Source organism: Pongo abelii, chromosome 1 (genome assembly GCF_028885655.2).
Source record: "Pongo abelii isolate AG06213 chromosome 1, NHGRI_mPonAbe1-v2.0_pri, whole genome shotgun sequence".
Lineage (NCBI taxonomy): Eukaryota > Metazoa > Chordata > Mammalia > Primates > Hominidae > Pongo > Pongo abelii.
Genome location: NC_071985.2, coordinates 83,236,269 through 83,254,757, shown reverse-complemented (window position 1 = coordinate 83,254,757; position 18,489 = coordinate 83,236,269). Strand labels below are relative to the sequence as shown.

Genomic DNA, 18,489 nt, shown 5'->3' with positions numbered 1-18,489 from the left:
TTGACCACAGTCTTTCTCCAGGATTGTTCTCATGAGTAAAGCCTTTTGCCTGCTTGGTCAAATGAGCTGGAAAGTTGTGACTCTCAGACTGCTAGTGGCTATATTCCTGCCTTTTGGAGTAAGTCTATCCTCACTGAGAAAATGTATTGATGTAAAAATACAAGTAGGTGTGGATGATGGACAGGGAATCTTCCTACATTGAGACCCAGGTTTGTTCTCAGTTCCTACAACTCTTCCAGCCTGTGAGCTACTCCAGGATCTCTCTAATAGATGAGCTCCATTTCTCCTTTTCTTGTTCTTAAGCTAGTCTGAGTTATCTTCCTGTCATTTGCAACCAAAAATTTTTTTTACTAACACAGCTGCCAAAGGAACGAAACATCAGAGGCTATTGCCTTGGCCTGAGGGAATGAGAAAAGCTAGGTGCCTAAGTCATACCAGCAACACAAAGAGGCTGGGAGGGTGGGGTTGTATATTAATGTCCATTATAATTTTACTACATTCAGTTGAACAAAGGGTTTTTCCAAAAACAATGTTAATAGAAATTGACATATATATATACGTGTGTATACATATATATGTGTGTGTGTGTATATATATTATATATTATATATATTATATATAATATATATAATATATAGTATATAATATATATCCTTCTAGCTTTGCTCTACTGGACATTAACATCTCAGAGAAAGAAAAAGAGCCAGAAAAAAATCCATTGTGGCTATGCTTCTACACAAAATTTGTAACAAAATATGAGAAAATATCTCCAGAGAGCAAGGATTGTTTTAAAAAAAAGTAAAGTGTTTTAACATGTCTGTAATTTTCTCCTCCACTTGGTTTTTAGAGACAGTGAGAGAGAGAACAAGAGACAGAGAGATTGATTCATCTTTGTACAGCTGAAGACTAGGGAATGGACTATTTAGGTCCTTTGGTTCTACAGTTTGATGACATGGTTTTTGCTTGTTAAAGAGAAACTGTCTTCACCATAATTCTGCAGAATCAGAGTCCTGACCTGACTTCAGAAAGCAATTGTAATTCAATGGTGTTAAAAGCACGCTTTAAAAGAGCTTTAAATCACAAAAGGCATGTACCCAAATCCCACTTGATCCCAAGCAAAAACCTCATGGTTTTCCCCACATTATATACACAGAAGCCTGCCTCAAAAACATAATATGGCAAGTTCTAAACTGGCAAAGTGTAAGAAAAACATATCCCTTTTAAAGAAAAAACTCCTAATGCACTTAATTTGCTTTTCAAAAACCAAATTCATATATATAAATTCATATATAGCATCACAATAAGCTATATAAATTCATATGTAGCTTTTCCCTTAAGTAATGTGAGGCACACCTCCATCCAATACGGGAAGGTTAGCAAGAGTCACTCTCTTGGACGTGTGCCACTAGATGGCGTGTCAGACTAACTCACTCACCTCTAAGCAACTTCCTAGCTACTTCTACACCTCATGCCATTTTTGGTGAGTCATCTTAGGCCACCTGATAAGCATTCAGGAAGTGCTTATAACCAATTCAGCAGAAAATATAATTTTCACCTAAGTGGTGTGATGAGTATGATTAGGATGTCTCTGCCAAGATTTTCTAAGAGAACCTGAAATTAGCCTACTTCTTATTTCTTGAAATGAAAGCATATAAAAATTGGATTAGAATTAGATAATCATAGGGAAAAATGAATTATTTGTTTTGCCTAATTTTAATCCATCCTATAAGTCTACTCCTTCCTTGCTGCTTCTTTTTTTCTTGTCTTTTTAAATTTTTACCTTTTTGTGGAGGATGGGCTCTCACTATACTGCCCAGGTAGGTCTTGAACTCCTGGCTCAAGCTATCCTCCCACCTTTGTCTCCCTAACTGTTGGGATTTCAGGTGTGAGCCACAGTGCCCGGCCTTCCTTGCCTTTTGAATGAAATCTATATCCATAATTTATTTGACCACTCTTAACAATTAAGAGCCTTCTGTTCACTTTTAAACCCTAAAATAGTCTATGTCTATAATTAAGAAGCCATTCTCCTATATTATCAAACTCTAAAGAACATGTAAAGTTAAAGCCTCTTGCCCTCCCCATCTTAAGTTTTTGTTTGCAGTCTAGAGGTTGTATTAGAAAGAAATGCATGATGCATGTATGTGTGCCTTTTTCATTTTCTCCCATTTAGCACACTTACTTCTTCCTTACTCAATCATTCACTCTTCCTGGCTCCCCCAGGGTTGCTGTGTATATATAGAGTCATTATGGAGAAATGTAAGGCAGATAAGGAGCAAGAAAAGTTTTTCTTGACTGGCACAATGTAATATGGCATTGTACCACACATGAGCTTAAAATAAAAAACTATAAAACCCATAAAGAAACAAAAAACTGTGAGTGAAAGTTAGCAGAAGTAACAAACTCTAAAAGTAGACCCGTAAAGACTGCAGATATTGGAATTACTGGATATAAAATTTTAAGTTAGTATCTTTAAGATATTCAGATAAATAAGAGGGCATTGTAAAAAAAAAAAAAAAAAAGAGTGAGCCACAAGACAACAGGGACTATGTAGATTTGAAAAAGAACTAAACTCCTAGAAATGAAATATATATGAATTAAAATTAAAACTCAAATAAGGGAGATTAGAGCTAGCTGAAAAGAAAATCAGTGAGCTGGAAGATAAACCTGAAGAAATTTACCTGAATAGGGAACAGAAGACACAGAGAGAGGAAATACAAAATATAGATTAAACAATATGGGGCATAGAATGAAAAAAAAATCTAACGCTTAATTGGAATTCTCAAGAGAGAGTTTAAAAAGAAGAGGAAATATTTGATGTGTTAATATAGCTGAGAGTTTTCCATATTTAATGGAAAATCCAATCCACGGATTTAGGAAACACCACAAATCCTAATCTGGATAAATAAAAAGAAATCCACACCTGGTCACATGTTAATTAAACCAAAGAACACTAGAGACAAAAAAATCTTTAAAACAGTCAGAGAGACCAGACAGATTAGGAAGGATAATTAAACTGGTAATTGACTTCTTAAAAGCAAAAATAAAAGTCAGAAGGGAGTGTAATAATAACTTCAATGTCCTGAAAGAAATAACTATCAATCTAGAATCATAATCAGTGAAATTATCTTTCAAGAACAAGAATGAAATAAAGACTTTTAGATCAACAAAGACTGATGAATATCCTACCAACAAATCATTACTGAAGTAAACTTCCTTCAGAAAGAAAATATTTCAAAAGGAAGATCTGAAATATAGGAAAAAAAGATGTGTAGAAAAAACATGTGGGTGATTCTAAACAAATACTTTATAAATAAAAACAAAAATATTTTATAAAGCTGAAAAACCAAGATGGAATTAAAACAGACAAAATAATACAAAATCCAGAGGTGGTAATCAAACTGTTTTAGAGTCTATCTTTAAGTTAAATCTACATGTTAACATTTTTAAGTTAACTACTTAAAAAAAATTGAGCCCAGATGCTTCAAGCAAAAACAGATTTTCTGCTTGACAAGGCCACTAAAATCTGGAATTCCCTTGAGAGGGCTTAGCCATCCAACACAGGATTAATAGTTCTCGGAGTATTTATCACTTCTTTTGCTAACAAAGGTTTTTAATTGCCTCCTCTTAATTATGGTGCTGTGGAATTTCTCAAATCTTAACAGAACTTGAAGTGTCCTCCCACGAATAGCTTCCTTCCTCCCTTCCCCCCTTCCCCAAGTGTAATTTCTAGCAGGCATATGCTTGCGCCCATCTTGGAAATGAGCTAGGTACCATCACCTTATCCAACCACCTTTCCTACCCTTCATCTCCTTCTGAATGTTACACAGTCTGTGGAGAGCAGTAAGAGTGACAACAGAATTTATCTAGCTTATTACAATCTGTAAAAGCATACCTTTTGCTCTGTGAGTACCAGCCCCCTCTGTAACCCCACAATATGTATTCCTCTATTACTGTACTTACAACAATCAGAGGAGGACATGTATCGTATGATTCTCTTGCTGAGGCCATTTAATGTCAGATCATGATTAACCATAGTTGTGTTAATTATGAGTTCTTGGTAACAAATGTAGGTAAGAATTCTTTATTACATTTAAAACATTACAATCAAATTCAATTTGTATGTCTGATAGAAAAAAAAAAGTCATGGACAACAGTAATACAAACATTTCAGTTTTGATGTCAAAAACAAGGCACAAAAACAACTGAAAGGTGGCCCTCACGAAGCCAAATTCTCACCCTTCTCTGTCTCACCCTTCTATTCCCTTGTTCTTTTTTCTCACAAAGCAAATTTCTTATGCAGTCGTGTCTAATACTTTTGTTAATAAAATGGCTTTTCCTTAAAGCCAAGGTAAAAGAGAAGCTATTTGTGTCTCTTTCAGCCTTCCCAGAAGAAATGAGTCAGACTAGTTACTTCATGGCCAGCCCCACCAAGAAACTCTAAGAAAAATTTAGCTAAACTACTATATCTTTTTCCTTCTCACATTCCTTATCTCTCTATATCTGATCCCTCTTAGTTCTACCTAAAATCTTAAAATGTAGTGAAGATGCCAGATTTTTGCTGTTAAGCAGCTTCTGCCTGGAGTTCTGAATCCAGATCAATCTGTAGTTTCGTTCAGAAACTTCTCTGCAAGAAGGATTCTCCAGAAAACCTGAAGCACATATTACCCCTCACAGCACAGCTAATGAAAATGAGGCTCTCAGCTGGGTTCAGTGGCTCATGTCTGTAATACCAGCACTTTAGGCAGCCAAGGTGGGAGGATCACTTGAGGCCAGGAGTTTGAGACAAGCCTGGGAAATATAGCAAGACCCCATCTCTACAAACAAACAAAACAAAATTTGCTGGACGTGGTGGCATTTATCTGTAGTCCTACCTACTTGGGAGGCTGAGGGAGGAGGATTGCTTGAGCTAGGAGTTTGAGACTGCAGCGAGCTGATAGCACCACTGCACTGCACCGCACCGCACCATGGGCCACAGAGCAAGACCCTGTCTCAAAAAAAAAAAAAAAAAAAAAAAGAGAAAGAAAAAGAAAACGAAACTCTCCTTGAGTGAAGCCACAACTCCCTTTTAGATTAGCATTTGAAAAATGAATGGTGCTTAGTTGGATGAAGCAGCAACAGTATCTGTCTTCATAGCTTCACCACATCCATGACATATGAACAAGCATCAAGTCTACGGCTCTTCTCACCAGATGTCTCACTGTGAAGAGAAACTGGAATCTGGAATACCCAGATTCCAGTCCCATGAGTATTTAAGGAATTGGAAAGGACACTAGACAAGACAGTCAGAAGGCCTGGCTTTATAATTTTAAAAACCATTTGACTACAGACAAGTCACTTAGTATTTTTCAACCTCAGTTTTACATTCTATGTAACAAGACCACAACATCTGCCCTGCCTCTATCACAGGAGTTGATGCTGGGATCAAATGAAAGTGTTCTGTAAACAGTAATATATCATAAAAATAACACAAATATTATTAGTATTAACCTTCTCCCCTTCAAATAGTGCTAAAGCTCAGGCTGCTTCTTAAAGCAGCTCAGCATTGCTCTTGCACCACTCTAATATTAAATGCCCCTTCTTCAAGCTTCATAGATCAGTTTCCCAGATGACTAGGGGGTAGGATAATGGCAGAAAAAAGCGAGGCACTTTTTCCTTCTAGGACTTTCAGTAGCTGGCCCCCTATTTTAGTGAATTTGGATTTCTACATCCTATCAATCAATTTCAGACTTCCATTAAGATGCTGGCAGCATTTAAATCTGATTTTGGAAGGATATAAAATGAGGACTTTTATTCTTGTCCACCCAACTTTAGGTAAGACCAAAGCAGAAGTGCTATTGGCCAGTCATCCTTATAATTCGTATGCTTTATAAAATGATTGAGTTTTCCATTTCCCCAAAGGCATCTTTTCCTTCTATTCATGATTTAAGCTTTGCTAAAAATATATCAAGGGAATGAGAAAATTACCTGTAATTCTTGTTGTCTGTTCTGAGACTGTCACAATAAATCACTATTCTGGGAATGGAAATATCTACAACAGGCTCGCTGGGAGTGCTCCTGACACTCCTTTCTCTCTGCCTGTTTTCCCACTACCACTAGCATACTCTGCTGAGCCCATCCAGGTCACAGCCAGACTTCTGAGTGACTCACCACAGCCAGCCCCAAAGGATTGAGAGGGACCTCACCAGGACATTTGAAGAAAAAATTCTAAGGCCCAAGGAACCCTCAGGACTAGCTGTTTGGAGTACCCAGAGGTATGACTTAGTGCAACAATTTCCAAATGCATCTGATCTCAGGAGTCACCTGGAATGCATATTAAAAATATAAATTCTGGCTCTAGACCCACCCAATCAATCTCCAAGGCAGGGTCCAACAATACCTTTTTAACAGCAGCTATCAAGTTAATTCTTATGGTTAGGCAATTTTGGGAAACACTAATCAGCAGAAAAGATCCAGAGGTTGGGAGTCTAAAGACCTAATAGGTTTGTGACTTCATTAATGGCAGTGATGGTTTCTTCACCTATTAAAAAAAAATTGGGTCGGGGGCGGTGGTAAATTACAACAGTATCTGTGACTTCAGCTTCTCTCAAAGGCAAGATCTAATCAGACTGCCTATGTGAAATTTTGTGGACTATTCAGAAATATTTACAGATGTGGTCAGGTGCCTTGGGTTTGGGTGGCAGCCTTTTCCCATCTCCAGTATGCCTAATCCTATGTCAAGTGCACAGTGAGGATCATGAAAAGGGGGATGTGAGGGCTAGCATCTCCGTGAGACCTGCCCTGTGTTGGTGAATATGGGCAGCAGCACTCACAGCCGCAGAACTGAGCCCCAGGAGCAGCCATGCTGAGCTCCCCTGTGAACGTGCTTGAATGGAATAGCTGACATGCACCAGGTCCATGGCCATTGTCTTCAACTCTCCAACTTCCTAATGAATCCATGCATGGCCTAGAGAAGCAGCTCATCTACCAGGGGACACCTCCTTGCCACCTGCATCCACACTCCCTCCTCCAGCGTGTTCCTGACTCAGTAGTGACTCATAGGCAAGCACAGCAGCTTATGCATCATCCCTCTGGGACCCCTGCTGCTCACCCTTTCCCAATCCTAATTCACCTCTTTTCAGTTCAGACTTTTGAGTATTGGCTTTTCAGATCACCGAGTCTATGTTTAAATAAGACGATGGACAAACACATACAACACTTTAATATCAAAGTATTCTCATTTAAGTTTTTAAAAAAACTAAATCTCTGGTTTTATTACAATTGATCCATAGCACTATTTCATACTCTATGTATAAAATCTCCTTTCTTGAGCATGTCTTATTTCCCCTATTAAATTACGGGGTCCTAGTGGACAGAGATTATGTCTTACACAAGATTTACTTTGTACCCCAATTAAGACCTAGGAAAGAAGCTAACAATAAAACCATTTCCTATGCAGGACACACTATTCAAGGGAGAAGAAACAAAAGGACACGTAGAGGAAAGTCAGGGGTGCTGAGAACAAGCTTTGACTTGTCAACTCAGCCTTAACTCCTGTCCATATACCCAGAAACAACTGCTTTTTCTCTCTACTGAAAGCCTGGAAGTCTGAATGATTTATCCAGTTCTACAAAGGACAACCTGGTCCCAACTCCCAAGGTTAATTCAGTAGCCTGCTATCTTCTTTGTACTTTTCAGTCTATCTGTAGTTTTGTTGTCTTTGGAATTGCAGGTTTCCAATTTTAATAATTCTTTAATTCTTTCCCATTGCTACCCTCAACCTTCACCAAAATCATACATCTGTAGCTTTAAAAAAACATTATTTTTGGTCTCCGCAGCTGGTGCTATGAGGCTCTTTGGTGGTGAAAAGCCTGACACAGTGCTCAGTATAAAGCGATAATAGCTACCACAGCTACCCAATATTCTCCAAAACTGCCTGAACAAGTTGAAATCCAAAGCTGGTGACTAAGAAATGTTTTTTATCATCTTTTCCATCTGAACTGGGGTCCAAACAGACAGGCTAGACCTAGGCTTTCAGAGGCCAGGGACACCAGCAAGTCTAAAACTCAGCACCAGGGTTATGGCTTGTGTCTTCCAGCCCTTGGAAGTGCCAGCACTGGGTTCAACTGTTTTCCTGATTTCTCTGGGACTGGCCAAAGCAACAGGGAAGTCCTTTGGTAGGTCAGTTCTCCAAGCAATGACACATACCAGCTCATCCCTCCGACCCTCACCCAGCCACTTTTTTATTTCATTGCAAACATAGGACTTTTTTTGGAAATGTCATGGAGTACAAATGGATACTAGAGGAATGGTACTCCGAGAATAGGGTCTAGCTCCAGTCGGTTGGCTCTGGAGAAGACCAAAAAGATGGTAAAGAAGAGATCTTCAGAGGCTGTCCACAGAGCCATACACAGGGAAGAAACCACTGCTGGATTAAGGGATAGCAAAGTCAAGCATTATCCTCCACTGATCTGACCCAAACATGTACCCCACAAGGGTGCAGGGTGAAGAGCTTTGATAAAAATCTGTCAACAATAGTGGAGGCTATGAGAAACACAAGTGTGGATGGAGTAAGAGGTTCAGAGATGAACATTCAGACAAGAATGAGTCAGGTTTGTTCTTAAAGAGACATGAACATAAAGAATGCATCAACTTCTCATGCCTCGAGTAGGAATCTGAAATTTGGGCTGGGTTCAGCTAGGCAGTTCTTCTATTGGTATCACCTGGACTCACTCATGTCTGCATCAGCTGGAAGTTGATGGGCTGTCAGATAGGGTGACAGGGGTAACCGGGCCCTTTTCTCTTGTCATGCAGCAGGAGAGTCCAGGCTTGTTCACCTGATGGTAGTTGCAATGTTCCCAAGAGCAGCAAAAGAGGACAAGCCCCATGCACAAGAACTTTTCAAGTCTCTGCTTGTGTCACATTTGTTGGGCTACTGGCTAAATCAAATCACATAGCCAACTCCAGATTCAAGGGGTTGGAAAAAAGATGGCACCTCTTGATGAGAAGGAAAGAGTTTGTGGCCATTTTTGCTATCTACACAAATGATAAAATCCAGAGATCTAGCTTTGGGATTTAGGCAAAATCTATCATTTAGGCAAGGGTGGGAATAGGAAGTACTCCTTGCTGAGAAAGCAGTATCTCTAATCTCCTGACAACAGCCATAGTGGCAGTCTAGTCAGGCCAAATGCTGTATGTTCCACATCCCCCATGTCCTAGAATGGCAGAACTGGGATGGCAGAAACAATTAACAGTAAGTGAAGCACAAAACCAGAAAAGATTGAGTGAAGTTTCTGGGTGAAATGGTCCACATTCAAAATATAATGAGATGATGTTATTTCCCTTTTAAATTCCTTCTCATTCTTTTCTATATGCATTACTGCTTTCTCCTCTTTCCTCCCTCTTCTCTTTCATGTGTGTATTTTAAGCATTTATCACAAGGCATCCGATGACAATCTAATCAGAGTGCAGAGGGAGGCAGGGCTCTGTGTGTGGCACCAACCTGTGGGAAGTCCAGGAGAGGGGAGGAAGAGAAGAGCCCTTAATGTCTAAGACTCAGATATTGACATGTGCAGCAGAAAAGGAAAAAGCAGTTTACGTTCTCAGAATGGAAAAGGAAATACCACTTAGACAGCTTTTCAAAAAGGTATACTCGCTTTTGCTTTGTCCTAGCCACTTAAGAATTGTCATTCAGAACAGCAAATTGAAGTCATTTCTGTGATTGTCCCAGAGGTCACTGTCACTGAGCTCACCAAAGGCCTTCTGATTTTAGTGTAACAACAGTCATTGACTAGTGACTGGAAAGTGATGGGGATAAAAGGTATATTTTGACTTGAAGCTATCTTCCCTTGTCAGAAGAAGGCCTTCTAATAGTAGTAATAAATTCTTCTGTCTCTAAGTATAGCACAGGAGGTATAGAAAAGCATATTGTAGGCATAGGCAATCTCTGGAGTTTAGCAGTCCAGAGCTAACTCTCTTTCAGAATTGTAAATGGAGTCCTGGTTCTGTTAAGGGAGGAGGTTGGGCAGGATAAACGCTATAGTCGAGAAACTCTGTATGTAGGAATGTTCTCACACATTCTTGCTTTCTTGGTAAGCTTCTCAAACTAGTTAGATGGACACAGAGGTTTGAAATCAGCCTCCCTTAAAGGCTGCCTGCCATCCCTTGCCAAAGCAGAGATCAGCAAATCTTCCAAGGTGATGGCCAGAGAAGGTCCTGGGCCTGCTGGTTCTTGGATTTGTGTCTTGTCCCCGTAGTCCATGTCTGATTTCTCATTATCCAGAGAAATGTCGACAACATCAGACCACAAGGGACATCCTGGTTGGAAAGTCATTCTAGGAAAGAGCAGAAAGAGCCCAACATTAAGCCACATGCTAGTTAAAGAAAACAACGAATAACAGATGGTTCTCTGGGCAGAGTCCACAACCCGTTCAGTGCCAGGCACCCCTGACTCTCAGAACCTTTCATTAGACCTGTGATGGTTGATCCTAAGCCTCAGTAGAGGCTAAAGCCAGCGTACATCTGATAGGCTTAGTTTCACGGTCACAGAATAACTTCTCACCCCCTTTGGGATAACTACTATGTTTAGAGCTCTACAACAGCAAGTGTGGTTGGTATTCCATAAACCTGAAATCACCTGAAAGTTTCTTCCCTACTCATAGCACTTTGGTTATTGCATTTTTTTATTTAAGGAAAAATAAAATAGACTGAATTCCTTTGGAAGGGTTAATAATTGTGTCAAAACCTTTTTCTGTTCATATTCCTTCTCCCCATACTAAACACTAAAGAAAACGTCCAGCTTGGATTCATAAAAAACGAAATGGTGGGGAGGCAGGGTAATTGCGAAGGGGGAGAAGCAGTTGTGCTTCGAGAGTGATCTCCAAAGCATGGGGGTCAGAGGCACTTGGTACCCCACAGCGGACATTTGTGACTGTCCCCCAACATTTCTCTGAGGTCCAGGGCTCCCATTTTGGGACTGTGGGATGGAGTAGGCAGCTCTTGGCATTTTAAAAATAATGAAGTCTATGTAAGACCACTTACAAAAGAGACAATGAACTGGGTAGGGACCAAAGGATTTCCTTCGCATATACGGGCACAATACAGTTTACACTAAATAAAACGTCAAAAGAGGACAGACATGAGTTGTCCTTTGCAAGCAGCAGTGGCTCTTAGCCTTCTCTGGGATGTCGATTCTTGGAAATTGGATGCAAGTTACAAACCCTCGCCCCAAGCAGGGCTGGGGAGGAATGCACATAGACGGATGCATTGAAGATTCTGCACACAGACCTCAGAAGCCCACTAAAGGCCGGTAGTGGTGATGGCTCCTGGAATCCCTTATGCTAAACGCTTCTGAGTTGGTTAAATACTTAATGCTCCCTGTAAAACCATGTACACGCCTTCAACTTTCTGCCTGGTTTTCAACTCTCCCAGCCCTTGCTTCCTTCATCTGGCCTTGGACAGAGTGAGGCTGAAAAACCCCCCGGCCTAGCATCCGCGGACGAACTCTCCTAGGCAGGCCCCTGCGGCCTCTCCGAGCAGGACCCTCCCGCCTCGCCACCTCCCCGGCCCCCAGATAGCGACACTGCCCGCCCTGCCTGGAGGCTCCCGCTCAGTCCCCTCGGAGGAGGGGAGGCAGACGCAGTCTCACGGTTTTCTTGGCGGGCTCCTTTTTCCTCTTCTTCTCCGAATTGCTGTGGTAGGGCAGGTCGCGGCCGCGGTAGGACGGGCCGCGGGTCAGCTCCAGCTCGCTGTAGGGCGGCAGCGCGTCGTCGGATGCGTCCTCCTGGTCGTCCTGCGACGAGCCGGCCTTGTAGGTGCCGGGCGGCGACCACGCGTAGTAGGAGGCACTGCGCGGGCCGAGCTGCGCGCTCCGCTTGGATGGCGTCTCCAGGCTGCCACCGCGGCTAGCGCCCTCGGGCCGCGCCTGGCGTTCCCGCGCGCTGCCCAGGTACGAGTGGTCGTATTTGGGTGCGGTGCCTGGCGTGCGGCTCACCAGCCGCGGCAGGTGCGCGTCCTCGGCAGGTCTGCGGCGCGCTGGGCTGAAGGCCCAGCCGCGGTCAGCATCGGTCAGGGGCTCGCGGCTGCGGCTGCGCTGGCCGTAGTACTCCTCCAGGGAGTCGTCCTGGTAGAAGCCGCTGTGCGCCCGCGACTCCGAGCGCTCGAAGCGGCTCCCGCCCCGCGCCTCGTGGCTGTTGCCGTCGGCCCGACGGGGCCGCTGGCCGTAGGAGTCAGCGAAGGCCGCCAGCTCGTCCATGGAAACGGCCGGCACCCCCGTGGCGAAGTTCTTCCGCGACAGCATCTCGGACTTGGAGCGCGGCTGGCTGCGGGCAGAGGAGGAGGGGGTCAGACGGCCGGTCCCTCCCTGGAGCTCGAGGTACAGCTCCCAAGAGCAACCATCGTGTCCTCGGGCCGCGCTCAGGAGACCTCGGCCTGAGCCTCAGCTCCGCTCCAGGCTGGATGAAGCATTCCAGGCTCCTCTCACACCCCAGAACGTCAAGTAGGGGCAACCGAGTCTATCCCACTCGTGTGCCACGCATCAAAATGGGGTTGTGTGGATAGAACATATTCTGTATCCTATGGAATACTGACACACCGTGGGGCTGCCTTCTGGTCATTATGTTGTGACCTCTGGTTGACAGCCACACGTCTCCACCCTCAAAGCCAGCGCAGGTGTCAGTACACACAGTTATGGTCCCAGGAGTCCCTGTAATGTGTGGTGACACACAGAGAGGCCTTTCTTCCCTCAGAGCCGAGGGCCAAGTTACCTACTGGGGCAGGAGGGGAGAAGGACGCTTGCAATTTGTAAGGGAAAGGCAATGTCGACTGTCTTTTAAGGTAAAGGACAGATGAGTGGTGACGGTGCTATTTAGGGGGAATAGCAAATCTTAGCCTCCCACAATTGTTGTGGGAGGCCACATCACCTGGGTAAGTGCCTTAGCACCTAGAAGTTTCCATTTTCCCAGCTTAAAATAGGGACATTAATAGTAGCTGCCCTTTAGAGTTATGAGAATTAAATGTAAGAGAAGTGTTTGGCATTTTACTTTTCACATACTAAATGATCAAAAATGAGGGAGATGGCCAGGCATGATGGCTCACGCCTGTAATCCCAGCACTTTGGGAGGCCAAGGTGGGTGGATCGCTTGAGCTCAGGAGTTCAAGACCAGTCTGGTCAACGTGGCAAAACCCTGTCTCTACCGGAAAAAAAAAGATGGAGATGATGGGTGGGATTTTTTAGAGGTTATAGGATAAAATATATGAGAAGGGCAGAGATATATTAATGTTCATTAAAGGGTCTAGGGGACCCATTTCAAAGGTCTTGAATAATTACTTCTACACATGTTGTCACAAGTGTTCCCTGTCTTGACAAATGTGAGATGTTCAATATCCTGTAGAAAGAGAGATGTGTCAGGATAACCTGGAATGGGAGACAGAGATGCTACTGGATGGCATCTTCCTTGCCTCCGATCTACCCTGCCTTCCAGCTCCTGCCCCCTCACACCGACCAGACCTGCCCCTCACAGCCATCACCTGTGCCTGAAGCTCTCTCGATCCTCTTTGTTATACTCCATGGCTGAGGGCCCGTGGCTTGCCCCACTGCTGCCTCCCATGACACCTGACCAATAGTCAGGATTGCTCTCCAAGTCCCCAGACACAGGGAACTGCTTGCTTCTCATCTGATGGAAAGACTGGCGGAAATTGCTGTCCTCCTCATGTAGGGAGCTGAGTTCTGAGATGGTGTTGTTATCTGCAGGGACAAAATCAGGCATGATAGTGCTTTCTATGTGTTACTCTGTTTTAGACAGGAAGAGAATCCTGTTAAGGGCTGAGACCCTAGGCTCCAGGAAACTCCTGCCTCATTCCTGTCCAGGGTGGGTTGTAAACCTGAACTAGTGGTGTTTGTATTCTTAGCTCAGCAGGAATTGGCTCCAGTTTGAAGCCTACTTGCTTACAGAGAGGGAGGTTCCTACATGCTTTGTTCTTGGAATAGGAGAACAAGTTTGTTATTATTGCACCTAAGGCAGGCTTTCCAGAACTCAGGATCTCTGTTGCTGGCCTCCTCCTAGTACATCATCATCCTTGTTCAAATGTTTTCTTCTTCCTTTATAATTGTGTGATGAGCTGTGTTGATCCTAGACATGTTAAGCCAAAAACAGAAAAAGAGAGACAGAAGCCATAGATCACAGCATCTTCCTTACTGCTGGCCCAGTCCTAAGATGGACCTTCAGAGCCAGTACTGCCATATGCTGTAGAGGCACTGCATTCCGGCCTCCTTTGGCTGTGCCCCTCCCCACAGAGCAGGAAGTCCACAGAATAGTTGAACAGTCAAGGAGAGACCTGTACCTATTATCCATATACCCCCTGCCTTAGCCCATGCTCATTTAGGAACCTGGAAGATCCTGCTCAAGTAGCACCAAGCCTACTTCCAGCACTTGGGCAGACCTCTTCCCCTCTCCCAAAAAAGTTTTCCAGGGGTATGTGTCCATGAGTGGCTAGGCCAGCATTTCCAGTATGGAAAGAAAAGGAGGGTGTGCTGTACTTATACCTGTGGGCCTCTACTTATACTCTGGCCCCAACCCAAAAATACAAATGGGGGTATCTAGTCACAGCTTTCTAATTTCCTAAAGTGGCCTAAGTAGCTTTTTGCAAAAGCACTTGTGAACAAGGACCAGAATCACAGTCTGGAAAGGAAAAAATAAACAAAAACTCAACTATTTATTTATAAAACTTTGAAATGTATTGAATTTCATTGTACTTAAAAAATAAATCTACTGAATCTATTTGCAATGTAACTGAATCCATTGGTTTTCTAAAGTCCTTTAATTAGAACTTCAAAATATTATCAAAAACAACATTTACCAAATTTCAGGCCTAGCTGCTGAGTGAGAGGTGGGCCAAGATAAGATGTAAAAATATGTGTCTCAGATTCCCTCTGCTTTCCCCCCTCACTATCCCCAAGAGTCCTTGGAGGAACAGGGGATTTTTGCACAAAGATGAGGGAGGGTCTCCCAACACAGCCTCCTAGTTCTGTTTCACCAGGGACACAGCGTTTGCCACGAATGCCATTCAATTTTATCATGCAATCAGTTGATTTTTAATTATAATTTAATTTTTAACCTTTTCTTCCATCTAAGAAGAAGGGACTATGCCTATTTTAAGGAAAATAACTCAGATACTATTGATTAATAAAATCTAGAACTTTCCCTTTCTCATGATCCCCATGAATTCCAGTATCCCAGGGATCACACAGAAGAGGCCTTTAAAATGCACCAAATGAGCCTACTGAAAAATAGCATTGTTGGCTTAGAACTTTCCTTAAACTTCAGGGAATACTTGACTTTTTTTATTTATCTAGATAATGAGGACGATCTATGTTTCACTATTCACAGTGATGGATTGTCTAAGTTGTATATTGTGCTAAAATTTCTGCCAAGTTGAACACAAACATCGACCTGCCCCCATCTCACAGACATCCATAATGTAACTCTAGGATAGGGGTAAGCAAACTTCATTTTGTAAAGGGCCAGAGAGTAAATATTTTAGGTTTCGCAAGCCATATTGGCACAACTATTCAATTCTGCCACTGTAGCATGAAAGCAGTCATAGATGCAACATAAGTGGATTGGCATGGCTATATTCCAATAAACCTTTATTTATAAAAACAGGAAGTGGGGCTGGGCATGGTGGCTCATGCCCATAATCCCAGCACTTTGTGAGACCAATGAGGGAGGATTGCTTGAGCCCAGGAGTTTGAGACCAGCCTGGGAAACATGGCAAGATCTTCATCTTTATAAAAAATTAAAAAATTAGTTGTGCATGGTGGCACATGCCTGTGGTCCCAGCTACTGGGGAGGCTGAGGTGGAAGGATCCCTTGAGCCCAGGAAGTCAAGGCAGTGAGCTGTGTTTGCACCACTGCACTCCAGCCTGGGTGACAGAGCAAGACCTTGTCTCAAAAAAAAAAAGGAAGTGAAATATATTTGGCCCAGGAGATATAGTTTGCTGAGCCCTATACTAGAACTTCCCAGACTAAAAACATCCCCTAAACCACCCCCACCATTTAGAAGGGCAAAGCAAATGAGGACCATACTGGCTAGCAAATTCATGAGCCTGGACCTCAAACTCAATTCTTACAGAATCTGTTACTCTCCTGCCCCAACCTGAAACCATGAGATCCATTTTATAATGAGATTTCAAGATTGCCCAGTTCCATGATCCAGCCCATGGTTTACTATGCTCTTCAGCAATAGGACTTCTCAAAGTAAACAGTATTCCTGCTTTATCTCTATGCAGTTGTTATAATATTAACTTGCAGTTTCCAGGAGATCAGGGTTCCAGTTCTGGCACTGGCACTGAGTACTGGCGCTTGTTACTTTCCCTTTCTACCTTAGTGAAGGGGATGGATTCAACAACCTCAGAGTCCCTTCCAGCTCTGGCATTCTAAAGTCCTATTAGCTAGAAGGCCGTGGTCTCTGAACAGAATGGAGCCATGGAGCCATCCACATTACAGCCATGGAGCCATCCACAGTTTGCCCAAGAGTTTCTTCTGGAAAGAGCACAGGACTGGGAATCAGAAGAGCTGGAATCTGGTCCTAATTGTGTCACCGCATCCCTAGGCTTCTGTTTCCTCACCTGCACACTACAAAGGTTGACCTAGGCCATCTCTAAGACCTCCTTTGACTCTAAGAGTCCATTACCTTATGACCATTAAGCCCCTAGAGACCATTTTAATCAAGTAGAGAGACAGGAGACATCACCTAAACCAGAATTCTTCCTTTAGTTTTAACCTTAGCTGTTAACTTTTTCTCTGAGCTGTGAGATTCGCAAATTTCCTGCACAGACTCCTCTGTGGTCCCTGACTCACTCTGTCTCTGGCCCCTTACAGGGATCCATGACAACATTGTTACAACTAGCTTGTCAAGTGCAGTGACATCTGCATTCCTGACATTCCAATCTGGAAATGGTCTTTTTATAGTCGGTGTGGTGGGAGGATACAGCAATGGATACAACGCAGACAGGATGAATTTAGAATTGCAAACTGGGTGGAATATGTTGTCCTTAATCTGAATAAAGCTCCTCTAGTCTGGGACTGTTTCCCCAACAATTCCGTCAAGTCTCTCGTTAGTTCCAAGAAGAGGAGGGTAAAGAGACAGCGTAATGACCTCACTTCCACACCCGCCAGCACCCTCTGATAATGAGCTTGTCCATGTGGGACCTGCCCTGTGTTACCTCCCATGATACATAAGTTGGAATCCACCCCAAGAATCAGCTGTGTCAGCTGCAAAGTATGCAAGGGCTGGGGGTGAGTTAAGGGTTGGGGCCTGGCCACCTCAGACTCAGTATTCAAAAAGTTCTTTTGACAAGAGGATCAGCCTCTTTGCTTGCCCCTTAATCTCTGTTGTTTGGCATCTTCGAGGAGCGACATCCTCTTTTTTCCAGATTCATGTGCCAAACTTGTTCTTTCACTTTCAGGAGGCCTCCATGCAGCGAGTTGGTGGTTGTATTGTCCAAGGCTAGCGCCCTTCACGTTGGAAAAAACTGATACTTAAGCTTCCACATCTTAAGACATTACTTTGAATATATTTTAAAGGGAGTAGAAGGGAAAGACTATTTGGAGTGCTTTATTAAAATAGTCTTTCCCTTCTACTCCCTTTAAAATATATTAAAAGAAAGTATGTTGGTTCTCTCCATGGGGCATGGATAACACAGCCCCAGAAATACTGACTGCCCCATGGAGAGAACCAACATAAACCAAGATGCTACCGAATTGCTCTACTCTTCACACCAGAAGACCTTTTTTTCCCTCTGTGTACTGAGAGCTACTTTCTTCAGTAGTGTCACCAGCACCCCTGCTAATTCTAAGCCTGCAAGCTCAGGGCTGCCCAAGTTTGGTGACCCCCAAATCCCCTTTACATACTAACTCCTGCATAATGCACAGATCACAGAAAACTAACAGATGCTCACATCTGCCTCTCATCCTTCTGGCTGGATCAAACTGAGCCAGCTCCTTCTCAACATAGTACAGGACCTTCATGGAGTCTCTCTCTTTGTCAGCCTGGATCCGGTAACCTTTGCGAACTGTTGAGAAAAGCACAAGAAGGTGAGCTGAAAAAGGAAAATATCAGGAGGAGGCCTCCATTTATTTTACCAAGTAGAAAATAGGGTTCCCAATTATAACAACTCTTTTTGAAATCACCCAGAAATAACGATCTATATTTATACATATGGGACCATATCTGTGATCCCCTTTATCAGATGGCGCCACTGGAATGGAGGACCTAAAGGTCAACAACAGAATTCCATTACAGTCTATTTTTAGTCATTTGTTAACTTCTGCTTCCTATCTTTTGACCTCTTACAGCTCCACTTAGCGCTGATCTTCTCAACGCTTTTGTGTTCCATTGGAGGAGCATATTCACACTAAAAAAAGACCACTTTCTAGATTGAGGACATGCGTCACTCTAGCATCTGAGGATCCCACCTTCACTTTGTGGGAGAACAGGTAACTTACAGATACT

General features: G+C 43.1%; 1 protein-coding gene across 15 annotated transcripts in view; it reads right to left on the bottom strand.

Moving 5' to 3' along the window:
- Positions 1–4,065: 4,065 nt before the first annotated feature.
- ILDR2 (immunoglobulin like domain containing receptor 2) overlaps positions 4,066–18,489 on the bottom strand; it is a 61,989-nt gene continuing 47,565 nt past the window's right edge. For 9 of the 15 annotated variants that reach the window (XM_063726691.1, XM_002809840.5, XM_054526158.1 and 6 more), the window contains 4 exons: positions 17,936–18,049; positions 13,504–13,720; positions 11,624–12,296; positions 4,066–10,310 (listed from right to left, as the gene is read on the bottom strand). In XM_063726691.1, the coding sequence (XP_063582761.1) occupies positions 10,275–10,310; positions 11,624–12,296; positions 13,504–13,720; positions 17,936–18,049 (1,040 nt within the window). In that variant the 3' untranslated portion in view covers positions 4,066–10,274. Of the gene's footprint in view, positions 10,311–11,570; positions 12,297–13,503; positions 13,721–17,935; positions 18,050–18,489 lie in introns of all 15 variants that reach the window. The other 6 variants (XM_054526101.1, XM_054526126.1, XM_054526143.1 and 3 more) reach the window with 1 other exon arrangement.